At 41.0% G+C, this 19,320-nt stretch overlaps 1 protein-coding gene across 1 annotated transcript in view; it reads right to left on the reverse strand.

Annotated features, from left to right (window-relative positions):
- The window catches only part of CDCP1 (CUB domain containing protein 1), a 52,957-nt gene that overhangs the window by 4,580 nt on the left and 29,057 nt on the right, over positions 1 to 19,320 (reverse strand). The window contains exons 5-8 of the mRNA XM_084620068.1: positions 10,329 to 10,556; positions 9,141 to 9,521; positions 4,978 to 5,343; positions 74 to 158 (exon numbers count right to left, since the gene is read on the reverse strand). Of these exons, the coding sequence (XP_084476194.1) occupies positions 74 to 158; positions 4,978 to 5,343; positions 9,141 to 9,521; positions 10,329 to 10,556 (1,060 nt within the window). The remainder of the gene's footprint in view (positions 1 to 73; positions 159 to 4,977; positions 5,344 to 9,140; positions 9,522 to 10,328; positions 10,557 to 19,320) is intronic.

Consider the following 19,320-nt stretch of genomic DNA (forward strand, 5'->3'; position numbering starts at 1 on the left):
TAAGAGGAATGGTACCCCCTGGCAAAACTGCTTCTTAATCTGCCTAAATCAGCATCTTGAGTAATGAACATACCTCTTCCTAGTGCAGCATATGACGATTCCGATAATTGAGAGCGCTCCAGCCACACCAACTACCACAGCAATTATCACTGTCACATCTATAAAAAAAAAAAAAAAAAAAAAAAAAGATACAAGGAAGAGAAATAAAGTCATTCAGCAATATGCAACCACAGTTAACCTATTGAAATCTAGCTGCCATACTTGACTTGCATCATTGCTGCTTAACATACCAGGTCTGCACAGAGACTCAGCCAGTTCTTGTGCCTCTACACTTACCTCCTACATCTCACTTACTTACATCTGATTGACTGATTAAACACATGTGTGAAGAGGAAGGGAAAAGGCTCCAACAGCAAAGGAGTGAAATAGCAGGATCCTTTCATTAACTCTCCTTCAACCTATTTAAAGATGTAAGTAACAAACAAACACAAAGCCACCCGACAGATCTTTAAGGTGCCATAAATGAAAGCCTCACAAAATCAATCAATCAAGCACGTCAATGTACCCAGGGTGCAGGAATTTATAGGAATGGAGCCATAGAAGTTTGACTGAATTAAAGCAAAAAAAAAGTTTAAGAAAGAAAACACACATTTAAAGAAATAAGTTTAAAGGCAATGAAGTGTGAACTAAAGAGGAAAAGAATTAGAGGTTCAGTAGAAGGTGATGTAATCTGTTCTAATCTTCATTGCCAACTCTTGCTGTAGGCCTCACAGCTGTAAATGCAAGTACTTCCATTGAGCTGAACGGGACTACTTGCAGACATAAGGGTTTTGCATGATTGGGGCCTTGAAGCTGAAGAAGAAAGTGCACTACACTTTATCCTGACAGGCGGGAAGTTCTTGTAGATCGGACACGAGTTGAAGCAAGGAACTCCCTAATCCTAATCCTGCCATTGAATGAATCTCAGCGGAGAGGCACTTCTTAGGCTATGTCTATATTATGCAGCTTTTAGCGACATGGCTGCACCGCCACAGCCGTGCCCCTAGAAGTTGCACAGTGTAGCCGCGGTTTGTCGGTTCTCCTGCCAACAATGCGCTGTTCACACTGGCACTTGTCGCAGCAAAACTTGTGTCTTTTTGGGGAGGGAGGGGTTAACACCTCAAAGACAAAAGTTTTGTCGTTCAATTGCCAGTGTAGACACAGCCTTAGAAGCAAGCGTGTCAGAGAATGTGCCTTGGTACACAGTGTGGGCTTCAATCTGGAGGAGCATAGGAAGAGTCATTATTGATCTCAGTTTGCCAGATGACTGAAAATTCAACGGCACCTTTTTATCAGCTACCACAGAATTGACAGTTGGCAAGCAGCCCATAGGATAGCAGGATTTAATTTTGTTTTTATATAGGTATACATAGTCAGAGGTAATGCTTTAACTATTTTACACTCTGAAAGCAAGTCCCAGACTCTGGAGTCTCTATAAGCCTGCCTTTCAGTATAGAACATTACCTGTTCATTAATGTGGAGAGTAGCTTAAAAAAAGCCCACTACATTTGATTTTCTACATGGTATTTAAGGATTTCTTTTTTTAAATAAACATACCCAGAAGGCATACAAAGGTCTAGTGAAATTTTAATTCCCAAGATCACAGACCTAGGCTTGGTATACACTACCAACGTATGTCAGTAGAACTGTCGCTCAGAAGTGTGGAAAATTCACACCCTTGAGCAATGTAGTTATACCAACCTAACTCCCGATGTATACACAGCGCTATGTTAACAGGAGAAGCTCTCTTGTTGACATAGCACTGTCTACATTGGGAGTTAGGACGGTATAACTACCGCCTCTCGGGGAGGTGGAGTACCCACACCGACAGGAGAAGCCCTCCCTTCGGCGTAGGTAGCATCTTCACTACGCGCTACAGTGGCACAGCTGCGGCGCTGTAAGTGACCTGATCACACAATTTTACTCATCTAAAAAGTTAGTCCTTATGTGAGCTCCCAAACATGAGTAATCAAAGATTTATTACATACTGCAGACCTCATTGCCAGCTGAGAGAGAGTAGTATTTTTACAGTACATGGTGTGTCTTTCATTTAGAAAGATCCTCCCTTACAAACCTAATTTCCTAGCAATTAGTTCCTGTCTCTCTACACACACACAGAGCCTCTGGTAGATGTATGGCATTACAGTGTACAACAATATAGGTAAAAGGATATGACTCACAAATTTGCTACCATTGGTGCTGACCCGTACATGATAGATACCAGAGTTTGCAGCAGAGCTTTGAAAATGGAAGGCACGGTATATTACGATGAGGATGATGATATTGATATTCTGATTTAAAGGAATAATACTAATCAGAAAAAAGTGTGGTCTAGTCTGAGGAGAGAGCAGGACACCAGGATTTCCTGAGTTCTAATCCTAGCTGAAAGATTCTTTCTGCAGCTTTGGGCAAAACACCCAGTCTCTCTGCCTGAGTTTCTCCATCCTTAAAAATGAGAGTAATTAAATAGTTATTACCTACCTCACAGCACTATTGCAATGATTAGTTAATGTTGGTAAAGTGATTTGAAGATTAAAAGTACTGTGTAAGTGCTAATGATCTTCATTGTATGAAATATCAGAGACAGAAGTCAATCACATACTTTGTTTCTAGATTCTGTCTGAGCAAGGAAGGTCCTCCAAATTCATAAGAAAATTTTAATCTATGTGGATGGACTGGGAAGAATTAGGGCATTAAGAACAAAACACTAGATCTAGACAATTATTGATGTCTAGGGGTGTCATAAATATGAAGGGAAGGGTAACCACCTTTCTGTATACAGTGCTATAAAATCCTGCCTGGCCAGAGGCAAAACTTTTTCACCTGTAAAGGGTTCAGCAGCTAAGGTAACCTCTCTGGCACCTGACCCAAAATGACCAATGAGGGGACAAGATACTTTCAAATCTGGAGGGGAGGGGGAACAAAGGGTTCTGTCTATCTGTGTGATGCTTTTGTCGGGAACAGATCAGGAATATAAGTCTTACATCTCCTGTAAAGTTAGTAAGTAAGCTAGCTAGAAAATGCGTTAGATTTTCTTTTGTTTAATGGCTTGTAAAATAAACTGTGCCAGAGGGAATGTATATTCCTGTTTTTGTGTCTTTTTGTAACTTAAAGGTTTTGCCTAGAGGGATTCTCTATGTTTTGAATCTGATTACCCTGTAAGGTATTTACCATCCTGATTTTACAGAGGTGATTCTTTTACCCTTTCTTTAATTAAAATTCTTCTTTTAAGAACCTGATTGATTTTTCATTGTTCTTAAGATCCAAGCTTTTGGGTCTGTGTTCACCTGTACCAATTGGTGAGGATTATTATCAAGCCTTCCCCAGGAAAGGGGGTATAGGGCTTGGGGGGATATTTAAGGGGGGAAGACGTCTCCAAGTGGTCTCTTTCCCTGTTCTTTGTTTAAAACGCTTGGTGGTGGCAGCATACTGTTCAAGGACAAGGCAAAGTTTGTACCTTGGGGAAGTTTTTAACCTGAGCTGGTAAGAATAAGTTTAGGGGGTCTTTCATGCAGGTCCCCACATCTGTACCCTAGAGTTCAGAGTGGGGAAGGAACCTTGAAAAGGGGGAGAAAAATCTTTTAAAGTACATGTCTCTGGCTCTCAAAGATTTTTGAAGTTCAGGTATGTCGAAGTGCAGGGATTTTATGATTAATACTAATTAGGAGTAATATTAGTAGCCATTTCAGAGATAATTCTGTGCCAAATTTTCTCATTCATGCTTGTTAAAAAGAAGGCAGGCAGACACACACGATGTGCATTTAAGAGAAACCTTCATTATTTACACAGTGCCAAAGCATGCCAGGTCTTTTACAGACACACAAGTTAAGTTTCTATACCAAGTAACATACAGATTAAGGCCCCACTTCTGCAATCAGATACATGTGACTGTAAGGATCCACTGGTCCTGACCAGATCAGATTGCTGGATTTGTGCCTAACTAGACATCTTACAAAGAGGAAAGACAGCTGGAGGAAAGGATACAATGAGATTTTAAGAAGTCCTTACCTATGTGTCAGTCTGTGGGGTTTGTTTTTTTTCGTTTGCCAATCTTAACTGTGTGTGTTGTTTTGTTTTTCAGTTATTAAATACATACTGCGACTTCACGATTTCAGTATTATTTCAGCCTTCTCCCAGTGCTTAAAATGGTTACCAAATTTAGGTAGCAAAGGCTGACTTAATAAAAAGCTCTATGATTCAGGGAACTGATTCTAGGTATTGTCCGTAATTTTATTTGAATTTTTTTTATGATTGTACAGTGGATTATTTGCTTTCGGTCATAATCTCTTAGGTCCGATAGTGAGGACCTGTGTGCAGCCCCATTGAAATTAGCACATCCAAATACCAACGTTCAGACTTGGAGTCTAATCCCACAGGAGGCTGCAGCTCTTTTGTCCATCTTCCATTAAGAAGAGAACATCCTTCCCTTACTTACTTTTAAGCTAAATATAGCAAAGAGGAAACTGAAATACAAGACTGATAGTGAAATTGAAAACATCTAAATCATTAATATATGTATATTCCTAAATGCTCTCTAATATGGTGTCTGAAATACAGATTGTATCTTTAAGTATCTTGGAATTTATACATCAAGTTTTACATTCCCTGTTTCAACTAAGTTCAGAATCATCTCTCACAATTCTGCTACTTCAATCTCTTCCGCATTTTTACACTTTCTACTTCTTTTGACTGTTTCCCAAGTGAATACATCCAAAAAAGAAAGAGGATCCTGACAGAGTTTAGGCATCTGATGCTGTATTCTACAAACCGTAGAAAAAGCTGCAGTTTTGTAAAGCTGCTAAGAAGCATCTCTGTGTTCAACAAATTGATGAAGCAAATAGTCTACAAGTACATCTACAGCTGTGGACAGAAAACACCAGAGCATCCATACTACAGAGCATGATCCTCCCTCAGTACAGAAAGACAGCAACAACTCACCCCTCTTTTGTGGGACAAATGTCACCCAGAACTGCAGGCTCAGCTGTTTCTTATTCACTGGTTTACAGTTAGAGATGTTTACCCAGAAGTGGTGGTACATATGCAGGGGCTCAGGAAGCAGCTCATCTTCACGGCGCACAGTTTCTTCAGCCTTTGGTTTCTGTTCCTGTATGTTGACATAGGCGCGCCCCGTTTCACAAGCAATGTCCATCCGCTCCTTCAAGAATGCTAAGCGAGCAACTTGCTTACTGGGGACTGTGATGTTCCAGGACACGGAGACATAAGGAGGCAAACCCTCTAGCCAGTTAGGGGTTTGTAGGTAAACTTGCGCTTTTGGGTCTGGGATCACAGTGAAGATACATTCCTCTGTAGTATAGGAAGAGATAGATTGTATACATAGTATTGTCACTGCTCTTAACTTTCTCTTTAAATACATTACTTAGCCACTCTTTTCTAAAATAAAACGCATCACTTACAATGGTGACTAGTGATTCATACAGAAAAAAAAACACAATATCTTCTTAGTAGTAACATGTCACTTATCACCATTTTTGTGTAATACAGTTATAACATGAAGAAAAGGAGTACTTGTGGCACCTTAGAGACTAACCAATTTATTTGAGCATAAGCTTTCATGAGCTACAGCTCACTTCATCGGATGCATACTGTGGAAAGTTTAGAAGATCTTATTATATACACACAAAGCATGAAAAAAATACCTCCTCCCACCCCACTCTCCTGCTGGTAATAGCTTATCTAAAGTGATCACTCTCCTTACAATGTGTATGATAATCAAGTTGGGCCATTTCCAGCACAAATCCAGGGTTTAACAAGCAACTACAGCATTTGCTCAAGAAACTCCCTGAAAAAGCACAAGATCAAATCCGCACAGACACACCCCTGGAACCCCGACCTGGGATATTCTATCTACTACCCAAGATCCATAAACCTGGAAATCCTGGGCACCCCATCATCTCAGGCATTGGCACCCTGACAGCAGGATTGTCTGGCTATGTAGACTCCCTCCTCAGGCCCTACGCTACCAGCACTCCCAGCTACCTTCGAGACACCACTGACTTCCTGAGGAAACTACAATCCATCGGTGATCTTCCTGATAACACCATCCTGGCCACTATGGATGTAGAAGCCCTCTACACCAACATTCCACGCAAAGATGGACTACAAGCTGTCAAGAACACTATCCCCGATAATGTCACGGCTAACCTGGTGGCTGAACTTTGTGACTTTGTCCTTACCCATAACTATTTTACATTTGGGGACAATGTATACCTTCAGATCAGCGGCACTGCTTTGGGTACCCGCATGGCCCCAAAGTATGCTAACATTTTTATGGCTGACTTAGAACAACGCTTCCTCAGCTCTCGTCCCCTAACGCCCCTACTCTACTTGCGCTATATTGATGACATCTTCAACATCTGGACCCATGGAAAAGAAGCCCTTGAGGAATTCCACCATGATTTTAACAATTTCCATCCCACCATCAACCTCAGCCTGGTCCAGTCCACACAAGAGATCCACTTCCTGGACACTACAGTGCTAATAAACGATGGTCACATAAACACCACCCTATACCGGAAACCTAGTGACCGCTATTCCTACCTACATGCCTCCAGCTTTCACCCTGACCACACCACACAATCCATAGTCTACAGCCAAGCTCTGTGATACAACCGCATTTGCTCCAACCCTCAGACAGAGACAGACACCTACAAGATCTCTATCAAGCATTCTTACAACTACAATACCCACCTGCAGAAGTGAAAAAACAGATTGATAGAGCCAGAAGAGTACCCAGAAGTCACCTACTACAGGACAGGCCTAACAAAGAAAATAACAGAACGCCACTAGCCATCACCTTCAGCCCCCAACTAAAACCCCTCCAACGCATTATTAAGGATCTACAGCCTATTCTGAAGGATGACCCAACACTCTCACAAATCTTGGGAGACAGGCCAGTCCTTGCCTACAGACAGCCCCCGAACCTGAAGCAAATACTCACCAGCAACCACATACCACACAACAGAACCACTAACCCAGGAACCTATCCTTGCAACAAAGCCCGTTGCCAACTGTGCCCACATATCTATTCAGGGGACACCATCACAGGACCTAATAACATCAGCCACACTATCAGAGGCTCGTTCACCTGCACATCCACCAATGTGATATATGCCATCATGTGCCAGCAATGCCCCTCTGCCATGTACATTGGTCAAACTGGACAGTCTCTACGTAAAATAGTAAATGGACACAAATCAGATGTCAAGAATTATAACATTCATAAACCAGTCGGAGAACACTTCAATCTCTCTGGTCACGCGATTACAGACATGAAAGTCGCTATTTTACAACAAAAAAACTTCAAATCCAGACTCCAGCGAGAAACTGCTGAATTGGAATTCATTTGCAAATTGGATACAATTAACTTAGGCTTGAATAGAGACTGGGAGTGGCTTAGTCATTATGCAAGGTAGCCTATTTCCCCTTGTTTTTTCCTACCCCCCCCCCAGACGTTCTTGTTAAACCCTGGATTTGTGTTGGAAATAGCCCACCTTGATTATCATACACAATGTAAGGAGAGTGGTCACTTTAGATAAGCTATTACCAGCAGGAGAGTGAGTTTGTGTGTGTGGGCGGGGGTGGGGGGAGAGGGTGAGAAAACCTGGATTTGTGCTGGAAATGGCCCAACTTGATTATCATACACATTGTAAGGAGAGTGATCACTTTAGATAAGCTATTACCAGCAGGAGAGTGGGGTGGGAGGAGGTATTTTTTTCATGCTTTGTGTGTATATAATAAGATCTTCTAAACTTTCCACAGTATGCATCCGATGAAGTGAGCTGTAGCTCACGAAAGCTTATGCTCAAATAAATTGGTTAGTCTCTAAGGTGCCACAAGTACTCCTTTTCTTTTTGCGAATACAGACTAACACGGCTGTTACTCTGAAACCAGTTATAACATGTTTACCTGCAGGATTTCCATCATAACTACCCACCTACAAGTCCAAGTCTGAAGTTTTTATTCCCTTCTTACAGAGGCAAAACTTCCATTGATTCAAAGGAAGCTTTGCTCAAGTAATGATGTCATAAATATAAAAGGGAAGGGTAAACCCCTTTGAAATCCCTCCTGGCCAGGGGAAAGCTCCTCTCACCTGTAAAGGGTTAAGAAGCTAAAGGTAACCTCACTGGCACCTGACCAAAATGACCAATGAGGAGACAAGATACTTTCAAAAGCTGGGAGGAGGGAGAAAAACAAAGGGTCTGTGTGTCTGTCTATATGCTGGTTTTCTGCCGGGGATAGACCAGGAATGGAGTCTTAGAACTTTTAGTAAGTAATCTAGCTAGGTATGTGTTAGATTATGATTTCTTTAAATGGCTGAGAAAAGAATTGTGCTGAATAGAATAACTATTTCTGTCTGTGTATCTTTTTTGTAACTTAAGGTTTTGCCTAGAGGGTTCTTTATGTTTTTGAATCTAATTACCCTGTAAGATATCTACCATCCTGATTTTACAGGGGGGATTTCTTTATTTCTATTTACTTCTATTTTTTATTAAAAGTCTTCTTGTAAGAAACTGAATGCTTTTTCATTGTTCTCAGATCTAAGGGTTTGGGTCTGTGGTCACCTATGCAAATTGGTGAGGCTTTTTATCCAACATTTCCCAGGAAAGGCGGGGTGCAAGTGTTGGGAGGAATGTTCATTGTTCTTAAGATCCAAGGGTCTGGGTCTGTAGTCACCTAGGCAAATTGGTGAGGCTTTTTACCAAACCTTGTCCAGGAAGTGGGGTGCAAGGTTTTGGGAAGTATTTTGGGGGGAAAGACGCGTCCAAACAGCTCTTCCCCAGTAACCAGTATTAGTTTGGTGGTGGTAGCGGCCAATCCAAGGATGACGGGTGGAATATTTTGTACCTTGGGGAAGTTTTGACCTAAGCTGGTAAAGATAAGCTTAGGAGGTTTTTCATGCAGGTCCCCACATCTGTACCCTAGAGTTCAGAGTGGGGGAGGAACCTTGACAAATGATATTGGAATTGGACGGTAAGAAATTTAACTCCTGTTATTTTATTATCGGATGTACAACACTTATGTGTTAATGGATATACTGAAGGAGTTGGGGAATGGATTGAGGGAACAGACCTCCACCTTACCTTTAATAAATGGCACAAAAGACATTTTCAGATCCTGATTAAGAGAGTCATTGAGGAATCCTCTGCCAAATGTTTTTAGGGATATGGTGATATTGTCTCTCATCTGAATCTTTTCAATGGATCCACCAGGACAGAATATACCAAGGTTTAACTCCTTTCCCTTGGTGGTGCTGACAATGCCATAGCTGTAACTTGTATTGCACCTCTGCTCTTGGATATGTTGTTGTAGCTTCAAGGATGGAGACATTATTTCCACATTGATCTCTTCTGGAGCCAATAGCTTCCAAATAAACTTATCCAGCCGAACAGGAAGCTGGGAAATAGCCCTGGGCACAGTGAGGTGATAGATCTTCTTTTGGCATCTTTTGAGATCCCAACAGGCTGCAGTCATAGAGACACAGATTATTGCTATACTTTTCACATTGAGCAGAGCTATTAAAATGAGATTTTGCTATGTGCTAGAGTGCTTAGGTCTGTACAAACACAAAACAGCAGAGTTCCATTGTTTGGTATTGGGGATATATGTGCTGAAAGATGGAAATAACTCAAATTCCCCATTAGCTCTGGTCCTGTGGGGATGCACTATAGAGTACATCCATATACCCACCTTTCCCACTATATTTTCCATAGTAACCATTAATAAAATGAGTGTGTTTCTCCTGACTCTTACAGGACATTAACGGAAACTGAGAAATACCAATGCACAGAGTTTGCCTGATGGCTCTTGGTCAGCACACAGGATATTATCTTCCCATCACCATTTGTCTACAGACTTCATGGGATTTTCCATGGAATTGTGTAGACATCTGGTATAAGAAGCGTGGATATCCCCTGCCCCATGTTTGAAGGAGAGCTTTGCTAACACCCTGCCCTAAGACAGGTTCCAGCACTAAGCAAGAAGTTTCCCTCTCACTTGCTTGTCTTCCATGTGCCAGGATTGAATTTTTCTAGGGATTAGCTATGCTGTTCTTGTCTGTCACCAAATCCCTACATCCTAAACCAGTTTGTGTTGATTTACTGACTTACTGTACCCACCACCTATTTGTTCAGCGCCTGTCTGCAAGCCAACTACACTTAAGCACAAATGAAAGACGGGATTTACAAGCCTGAACCTTCAGTAGAATACTGTGGAAATGAGAACATGTAGAACCCTTCTGTAGGTAACAACATTCAAGGCTATTGTCATACCTATGGTTTTTTCAGCTGTGATCCTCAGATTCTCCAAATCATAACACAGGAAGAAAATCCTGTAAATGGTGCCTGATGTTAAAGTTACATTACGTTCACAGGTTCTAGGATCTTTACATATCAAACATTCTGGCTCAAACTGCAAAGGATGCCCACTGTGTCGTGATTTTGGCTGTATGGTTATACTTATGTCCCTCTCTTTGACTAAGTCAATCAAGTATGTTGCATCTGAAATGAAGAAAAAAAAAAAAGAATTAGATCAACACAGCAATTAAAGAAATGTGGTGAACTGGAACCTCGTCCCATTCCTCTCTTCTCCAAAAATCAGATGTTGGACTTATTTTTACATTAGCTAGGAAAGCATTATTTACTTTTTACACTATTGGAATTAATACAAATAACTGGTTTTGGGTTAGGAGTTAGCCTGTTATAACAAAGTCCCATTCCACATCATATGTAGAGCTGAGAAAACAGCTGATACTTTGTTTTGGTTCTGGGGAAAAAAAAAATCCAGATAATTTTGAAAGGAAACTGAATCTTTCCAGTTTCAGTCACCAAAACGCAAAACAGAAAAAAACAAAAACAAAAAACGTTCAACCCAAAGAAAAAGAAATGTCGTTTTGAAACATTTCATTTTGGAAATGTCAATACGGTTCATTCTGAAAGTGTCAAATGTTTCAGTATTTCAAAAAGATTTTTCTTTTTGGATGAAACTTTCAGCTGACTTTGATATGAATTTGTGAATAGTTTTGATGCCCCTCCAAAGTGCATTTTTTAGCAAATTTACGATTTGCCAAAAAAAAAAAAAAAATTTTGCCCACATAATTTCCTGTATGCTAGTCCCTTCTGAAAAGGCTATGCAAGAATATAAGGAGCTTGCTATCGAAAATTCTTTAGGTCACAGCTACAGTATTCACAGTAGGTGCTATAAAATGGTCATAACAGACCAGTGGATAGGGCACCAGACTGAATCAGAAATTCTGGGTTTTACTGCCAGCTCTGTCAAATTTGTTGTGTGACCTTGAGCAAGTAAAGTCACCTTTTTGTGTCTCAGTTTGCCCACCTGTAAAATGGAGAGAACGCTTTCTTACCCATGTAAAGTGGTTTGAGATCTGTGGATGAAACTTGCTGAGTAAGTATGGAATACTGGTACTATGTAGCTAATTAATTGGATTTCTCTGTATTACATACCATAAACTACAGCAATACTGTTCTGATGTTACTTTCACAAAGAACTGAAGTACTTTTCTGTGATGTTAACATTTTGGGTTTGTGTGTTTTTATTTTAAGCCCTAAAAAACAAAAATTGAGAATGAAGAGCTTGGGAGATAGTGGTACATTTTTTTCTGACTACTATGTGACCTTCTGTGTGATGCTTAAGATGCAGCTTGTTAAAGGATATCTAGGGATTAAGTCAGGCAGGTGGTTTTGCATTATTGCAGGAATCAAAGTCAATGGGTCCAGATAGCCAATCACCCGTACTTAAACAATACAGGTGTCAATTCCTTTGAAGTTTTACCCCCCTTTGATCAACATGGTGGCTGGTAACTAGGCGAGGGGAGACTGGAATCCAAATGGGGCAAATGAAATGGTTTGGGAGAGTTTAAAAGAAAGCCTCAGTACAAAAGCTGAGAGAAACCAGAGAGGCAGAATCTGCAGGAATGCAGATGGAACCCTGATCCCCAAAAGTGGAGGAATGGTGGGTGGTGCATTTAGAATAAGTGGGGCCTGCCTAAATTGAATTGCTAAGTTTTAGGTAAGAGAGTCATGCATGTAGGCCTTTTGTTGTTTTAGCCTTTTTCTCTGGATGCTGTGTTCCTATGGATAAATGGTACTTTGTTTTCAAGAAGCTAATTGGAGTCAGTGCATTTTCATACTGATCACGGCTCCTGAAGAGAATTTTTTTGCAGGAACCAAAATCAGCTGGGCCTGTCAGGAAACATGATTGGAAAACAGCGGTGCTGTAGTCTCAAAAGCCAGGCAGAAAATTGGGCGAATCATGGGATTTCACCCTGAGAGGAGTGCAGGCACGAGGCCTGTCTCCTGAAAGGGCACTCAGGAAAGGACAGAGAGAGAGGTCAAAAAGTACTGCTCATGTTGAGCCACAACCGAGAACTAATGGCTATTAGAACTGATAGTAGTTTTGAAATTTTGAAAAAGTGAAATGAAACTTTTGCAAAAACAGTTTGCTAAAGCTTTTCTACATTTTCTGACCAGCTCTACTGGTCACACACTTAGTGATTTGAAATGGAAGAGTTCTCATTTCTCAGATTTACATCGATTGCAAGGTTATCTTCACCCCCCCCCCCCCATTTACAAGCATATCAGACAATTTAAGTTTCTTCAGCTCAGCTGTGAACAAAGTTGTCTGGTTGCCTGGAGTCTCTTCAGAATTAAGCTCAGCCAACAAAATCCAAAGAGGAGGGGAAACTGCCAAATATGGTATATTTGCAAAACTGTTAAAGTTTATTGAGATCATATAGTTTAAAAGAGGGCTTCCCAATACTTATTTCTTTAGATCTGACATTTAAAATACACACATGTCCAAAGCCATGAGCAGCTAATTTGTAATTTAATTTACAATAACCACTGAGCACAATATTAGAGCTCTGTGAGCACTGGAATTTCCATTCCATGAAAAAATTGGTATTTCTGACGTATTTTCGTTCTGAATCAGAAACAAGTTGGAAATGTCAATTTTTCTATGGAACAGAAATTTTAGAAAATTCTATTTCAAGAGAACCAAAATGGAGTTTTTTAAAAAAAACAAACTCCAGGCAGAGAACATGGGGAGTCCTCTAAGTGGGCAGCTGGCTAGCTGGGGAGTCTGTAAGCTGGACAGCCTGCCTGGTTTCCATCAAAAGTGTGGATGGAATTGACATGTTCACGCAGAACATTTCGATTCTGTAGAATCATTTTCTGACAGAAAACTGTTCTACTGGAAAATTTACAGACAGCTGCAATAAATACAAATATACTGACAACACCAACTAGCAGCCTTCAATAATCAAAAGTTGGTAACAATCTGCCTCAGCCAGCGGATGGCAAACATGAAAAAAATCCAGAAAAATGGTCTGCCCCCCCCCCCACAACAGACCTTTATCCTTCTCTATCCTTTCATACACAAGATTTCTTCAGAATGCCTGGTCATCAAATATGGGCTATTTTGGGGGATGGGGAGCAAGCTCCAGAGTCCCTGGGCCCTCACAAAGAATGCCCTGCCAATAGCCCCCGCCCTCTTTTATAAAGAGTGCAATCCTGCTCAAACAGCCCTACTGGCTGTAGTCGTGTTACTGGGGCATTGGGAGTTAAGCAGTCTCTCAGGTAGGTAGGATACCAGGCCCTTTCAGTCTTTGTAGGTCTATGGCACGCACGGGGGTATGGCTACACTAGCAGCTGGATCAGCGGGCAGCGATCAATTCAGTGGGGGTCGATTTATCGCATCTAGTCTAGAAACGATAAATCGACCCCCGAGCACTCTCCCACCAACTCCTGTACTCCACCGCCACGAGAGGCGCAGGTGGAGTCGACGGGGGAGCAGCAGCCATCGACTCACTGCAGTGAAGACACCACGGTAAGTCGATCACTTCATGAAGTTTCAGAGTAGCAGCCGTGTTAGTCTGCATCCGCAAAAAAAAACCAGGAGTGCTTGCGGCACCTTAGAGACTAACAAATTTATCTGAGCATAAGCTTTCTTGGGCTAAAACCCAATTTTTCCCCGCTACTATTCCTCACACGTTCTTGTCAACTTCTAGAAATGGCCCATCTTGATTATCACTCCAGAAGGTTTTTTTCCCCCCCCTGTCCTGCTGGTAATAGCTCACCTTAACTGATCACTCTCATTATAGTGTGTATGGTAACACCCATTGTTTTATGTTCTCTGTGTATATAAAATATTCCTACTATATTTTCCACTGCATGCATCTGATGAAGTGAGTTTTAGCCCACAAAAGCTTATGCTCAAATAAATTTGTTAGTCTCTAAGGTGCCACAAGTACTCCTGTTCTTGTAGCTGAAGTTGCATAACTTAGATCGATTCCCGCCCCCTTCCTCCCATGTAGACCAGGCCAGGGACTATAGGCTGTTTGTAAGAGACTTGTGCTTGTTTTTAAACCCAGAGAACATTGTTCTTTTTCAGAAAGCCAATCAACTGAATGCTCTAGGGATGTGTCTGTGTGTGCCTCCAGCGGGAGTAAAGAAAGGCTTTTTCCCACTGCTCAGGAAGCATCATGATATATGGTAAATGATAGAGCTAGGGAGGTGTGCATATTTAACTGAAGAGGACTTGGACTTAGTCCCACTGCACCTATTTTTGGGCCTCTTCCATTAATTGCAAGATAAGAGCCTTGGTTTGTGAGGTCCCACACAATGTTTTCTAAATGGAAATCAAAGGGGAAAGAGGATTCTGTTAAATGTGGCTTTTTGCTGCGTTTGCCCTGACAGACAGAAACTACTTAGTTCAGTCTAGTTTTTGAAAAGCTATTATTCAGTCACAGAAAGCTTGTAAGGTTCTGCTCCCTTAAGGTATGAGCTACTAAACTGGTTCAGTAGTAAAGCAATCAATTAAACTCCTCTCAAGGGATAGAAGCACTTCGGTTAAGTGATTCCTCTGGCCAATTGAGTGGTACCACTGAGACTCCAAAGGTTGTCCTCAACCAGAAGGATAAGTGGCTGTGATGCAGGTATTGAGGATGTGCATATACTAGCTGAGCACCTATATCACGTATGGACTGACAGGCCTGCATTTTCAGAGGCACTACACAACCACAAGACCCACGTGAGGTGGCTGTGAGCATTTAGTACTTAACCATCAGGCAGCTTACTTTGGTGCTCAACATTATGTAGGCAAAATCTGAAAATTTTAGCCATTGTGCATAAAAATGGGGTCATTACAAAAGGTGGGTGAGCAGCATTATCCCCATTTTATATATGGGAAACTAAGGCACAAAGATAGAGATACGCCCACAGTCACACAGTAAGTCAACAGCTCAACAGGAAGAGAATCCAGTTCTCAACTCCCAGTCCAGTGCCCTAATGACCAGGTCATGCTTCCTCCATGATTTGTATCAGCTATATGTGGTAGCACAGATAGGATATTTGTTTTAATTGAGAACAGCTGTATATGTTTCCCTGGCACCCAACTGTAAGCACTGCGGACAACAGTAAAACTTGTCCAAGTGTTTGGGATGCCTTTAGATCATGCAGGTATCAATTTTCTTTTTAATCTGGAAGTTAAATGTGCTTCTAATTAGTTTCTCATTACAGAGGAAAAAAAATCAACACAGTTTCAATAGATGCATAAGAGGTATTTGGAGCCTTTGAAGGAAAAAATTATATAAAACTACTCATGAAATCCTTTAAAATCCCCAGAGAAACCACTGTTCTTATTTAAACCTAGGAGATTTATTATTTGCATTTTATAAAATATAACAGCCTGCAAGGTTTTTTAGGTTAATATCTGGTCTGCAGGACATAATGCATTAAAGTTCCACGTTACTGTCCAAAATAGAAAAGATACAAAGATGGATTAACTGAATAATGCTTTTTACTCAGTTAGGGTTTCAAGACACATTGTACACTGAATATAAGCAAACATGCTTTGTCAAACCTGAACTTCCTCTGAGGATTTGAGGAATTTGCTGCTCACGAATGGAGCCAGATTAAAGGTTAAAGCATATTCCATGAACCACAAATGGGCACTGCTGATGTGTCACAACCACTACCTAGATGGATCACCTCTAGGGTGAATCCATTACGTCTTTGCTCCCTGCAGAGATGGCCTGCTAAATTAGCAGCAGCTGCAGTGATGGTTTTGCAAAGTGGACTTCTATCCACTAGCAATTGTTCTTAACTCACCAACTCATTTTAGCCTGACAGCTGTCATATGTAAATTTTTCAATCTCTGCCAACAGGAGCTGAATCCAGACCACCTGGAGATAAATAACTTTTCAGCTCATTATTACTTGCACCATCTAGTCTCCAGAGTAACAGCCGTGTTAGTCTGTATTCGCAAAAAGAAAAGGAGTACTTGTGGCACCTTAGAGACTAACCAATTCATTTGAGCATGAGCTTTCGTGAGCATCCGATGAAGTGAGCTGTAGCTCACAAAAGCTCATGCTCAAATAAATTGGTTAGTCTCTAAGGTGCCACAAGTACTTCTTTTCTTTTTGCATCTAGTCTCCAGTAACAGGGTTATTACTTTTAATACATGCAACAGTATTTCAAGTCATTTCCTCTATCAAGTGGTTCCACAGGGCTGCACTTTACCCAGAAGTATCAGCTTACATTAACCTGTGATTTTGAAGTTAGTGTAGGTTAAGAGTAACTTGTCAGCTCAGTTAAAAAAACAAAAAACAAAACAAAAAAACCCCCACAGACATTCCTACATATATAGGTTTCATCCGATGAAGTGAGATGTAGCTCACGAAAGCTTACGCTCAAATAAATTGGTTAGTCTCTAAGGTGCCAGAAGTACTCCTTTTCTTCTTCCTACATAGATAGGTATCTATATGTCTAGATCTCCCACTGGTTTCCTCTGACCAGTTAATATAACACCTGGATTGAGCTTCATGTCATCTTGCTCTCATTCACGCTCCTATGTTGGCAAGGTGGTATGTACTCAGAGGCCCTCTACAACCTGGATCTAGTTTAGAAAAAAACAAACAAGGAAGTGTCATCAACATGCTGACAGCACTACAGCCAATCCACTTCACTGTCTCCTACAGCAGCCCCTGGTACACAGAGCAGTCTGGGTGACAAAAGAACTCTACAAGAAACAGAATGGCCCACTGTCTGTGTTCTACCTCACAGAATTCTGAAATTAAATAGGCCAATGCAGTAGGTACACCACCATGATGTACCTGGCCTCTGTCTGAAGTAGGCAATAATGCCATGACAACAGTTCCCTCCAATTTGCCTTTGAGTTAGGACTTGGAGAACCAGAATTTGCCCACCTCTGTACATTGAGACACAAACCAACAGGTCAGTACTATTCTTATCATGGAAACCATGAGATCCTAAACTAATTCAACAGTCATCTACATAAGTACATAAGAACAGCCATACTGGGTCAGATCAAAGGTCCATCTAGCCCAGTATCCTGTCTTCTGACAGCGGCCAATGCCAGGTGCCCCAGAGGGAATGAACAGAACTGTAATCATCAATGTTGACATCAGCAAAGACAAGGTGTGCTGACTCTAACACTAACATGATAGACAAGAAGTTCATCTATACCGAGAGGAACTGAGAGGTAGAACGGGGCACCCCATATCCTCATCACGTTTTCTGTGATAGCCCTAATTTGGGATTCACAATAGGGCACACTCCACACTTGTATCCAAGGAAAAGGTCTTTTGTACAAAGTCAGATGATAACAGAATGGTTATACCATCTCTCAAACTCTTCCTTGCCTAATATTGAGCCAGCAACCATCTAGGCCAGTGGTTCCCAAACTTGTTCCGCCGCTTGTGCAGGGAAAGCCCCTGACGGGCCGGGCCGGTTTGTTTACCTGCCGCACCCACAGGTTTGGCCGATCGCGGCTCCCAGTGGCCGCGGTTCACTGCTCCAGGCCAATGGGAGCTGCTGGAAGCGGCGGGACGCAGCAGGTAAACAAACTGGCCTGGCCCACCAGGGGCTTTCCCTGCACAAGCGGCGGAACAAGTTTGGGAACCACTAATCTAGAGACAAATAGAATAAAACAAATCCAAACACACACACCCGTCCCCACCCATCATCATCCAGTCAGGGCACCTCCTCTATTCTGAAATCATGGATGTTGATAAGCCTTGTTAGCTACAGATCTTGCATTCATTTGTTCATTCATAAATAGATAGACCCAAAGAATCCCTGTCAATGTACTCTAGAAAACAGTCAAGACACCTAATCCAAGAGTCTCTGACCTTTAATGTCTCTGGTACTTTCAGAAACAAGTATAGTCACAATAAAACAAGAAAAGAAAATTTAAATTCCATTCAAAGAATACTAAGCATCAGACAAATTAAAAAAAAAACAAAAACCAGGAATTGTCTTTAACACAGTTCATTATATTGTCTGAATATTATAGTAGTCTCCAAGACATTGGATGTTCATCCTATAGGTTGTATGGACTGCACATCTTACTGTTTGTTTTTTTTTAAACTTACACCTTTAATGTTATCTGAACATATTCTCTGTAACTAAGTGGACTTTTTTTCTAGTGAGGTTAGTTTAGATTAGTAGGCATACAGTGCAATAAAAACAGGATATGGGATTTTTAAAAGTACTTCATATTGGCCTAACAATGCTTCCACTGAATTCAAGGACTCCAGTGAAAGCAGAATTAAGCCAACACAGAATACTTTTGAAAATCACAGTGGAACTCTTCAAGTGTTTGAGTTTCAGAAACTGATTCCACTTCTTCCCAAAATGAGCAAAGATTTCTGCAAAGATGTTAAAGTCTCTTGCTGACAAGGACATGTTTCCCTCTAAAATCATTCACTGTGAAAAAGGCCATGTGCTCCTCTGTGATAAGAAATTTCTATCAGTGTTTTAAATAGAGTTCTTTATATTGACTTTAAAGTGACCACTAAAACTATTAAAAATAGTCTGTTTAATATCCAGTAGTATGGCCCACAACCCCATAGATTTTAGCAACAGTTGGTCAAACAACTTATTCTGTTTTAGATGCGTTATTTCAATCACAGCTGGAGAGTAGAAGATACAAAATGACCTGGCTAACCTAGTCTGAGTGACAAATGGCATGATATAGGAGAATGCCCTACACATTCAAATAGTCCTACTAGTAGAGGGACAATATCTAGATAAAAGTAATCTTGCTTATTACCCTACTGAGTAATTATCATGATACTGGGCACAGTACAAGAACTTGCACAGAATAGTAAAAAAGTCCTTATTTATATTACTAATACCACATCTAGGATTAAAAGTGAAATAATTTTATATCCAATTTACTTTTCAATGGTCTTGCCCTTGGTTTTCATTTTATCGAGCTTGA

The sequence above is a fragment of the Lepidochelys olivacea genome (assembly GCF_965140295.1).
Source record: "Lepidochelys olivacea isolate rLepOli2 genome assembly, chromosome: 2".
In the NCBI taxonomy this organism is placed as follows: domain Eukaryota; kingdom Metazoa; phylum Chordata; order Testudines; family Cheloniidae; genus Lepidochelys; species Lepidochelys olivacea.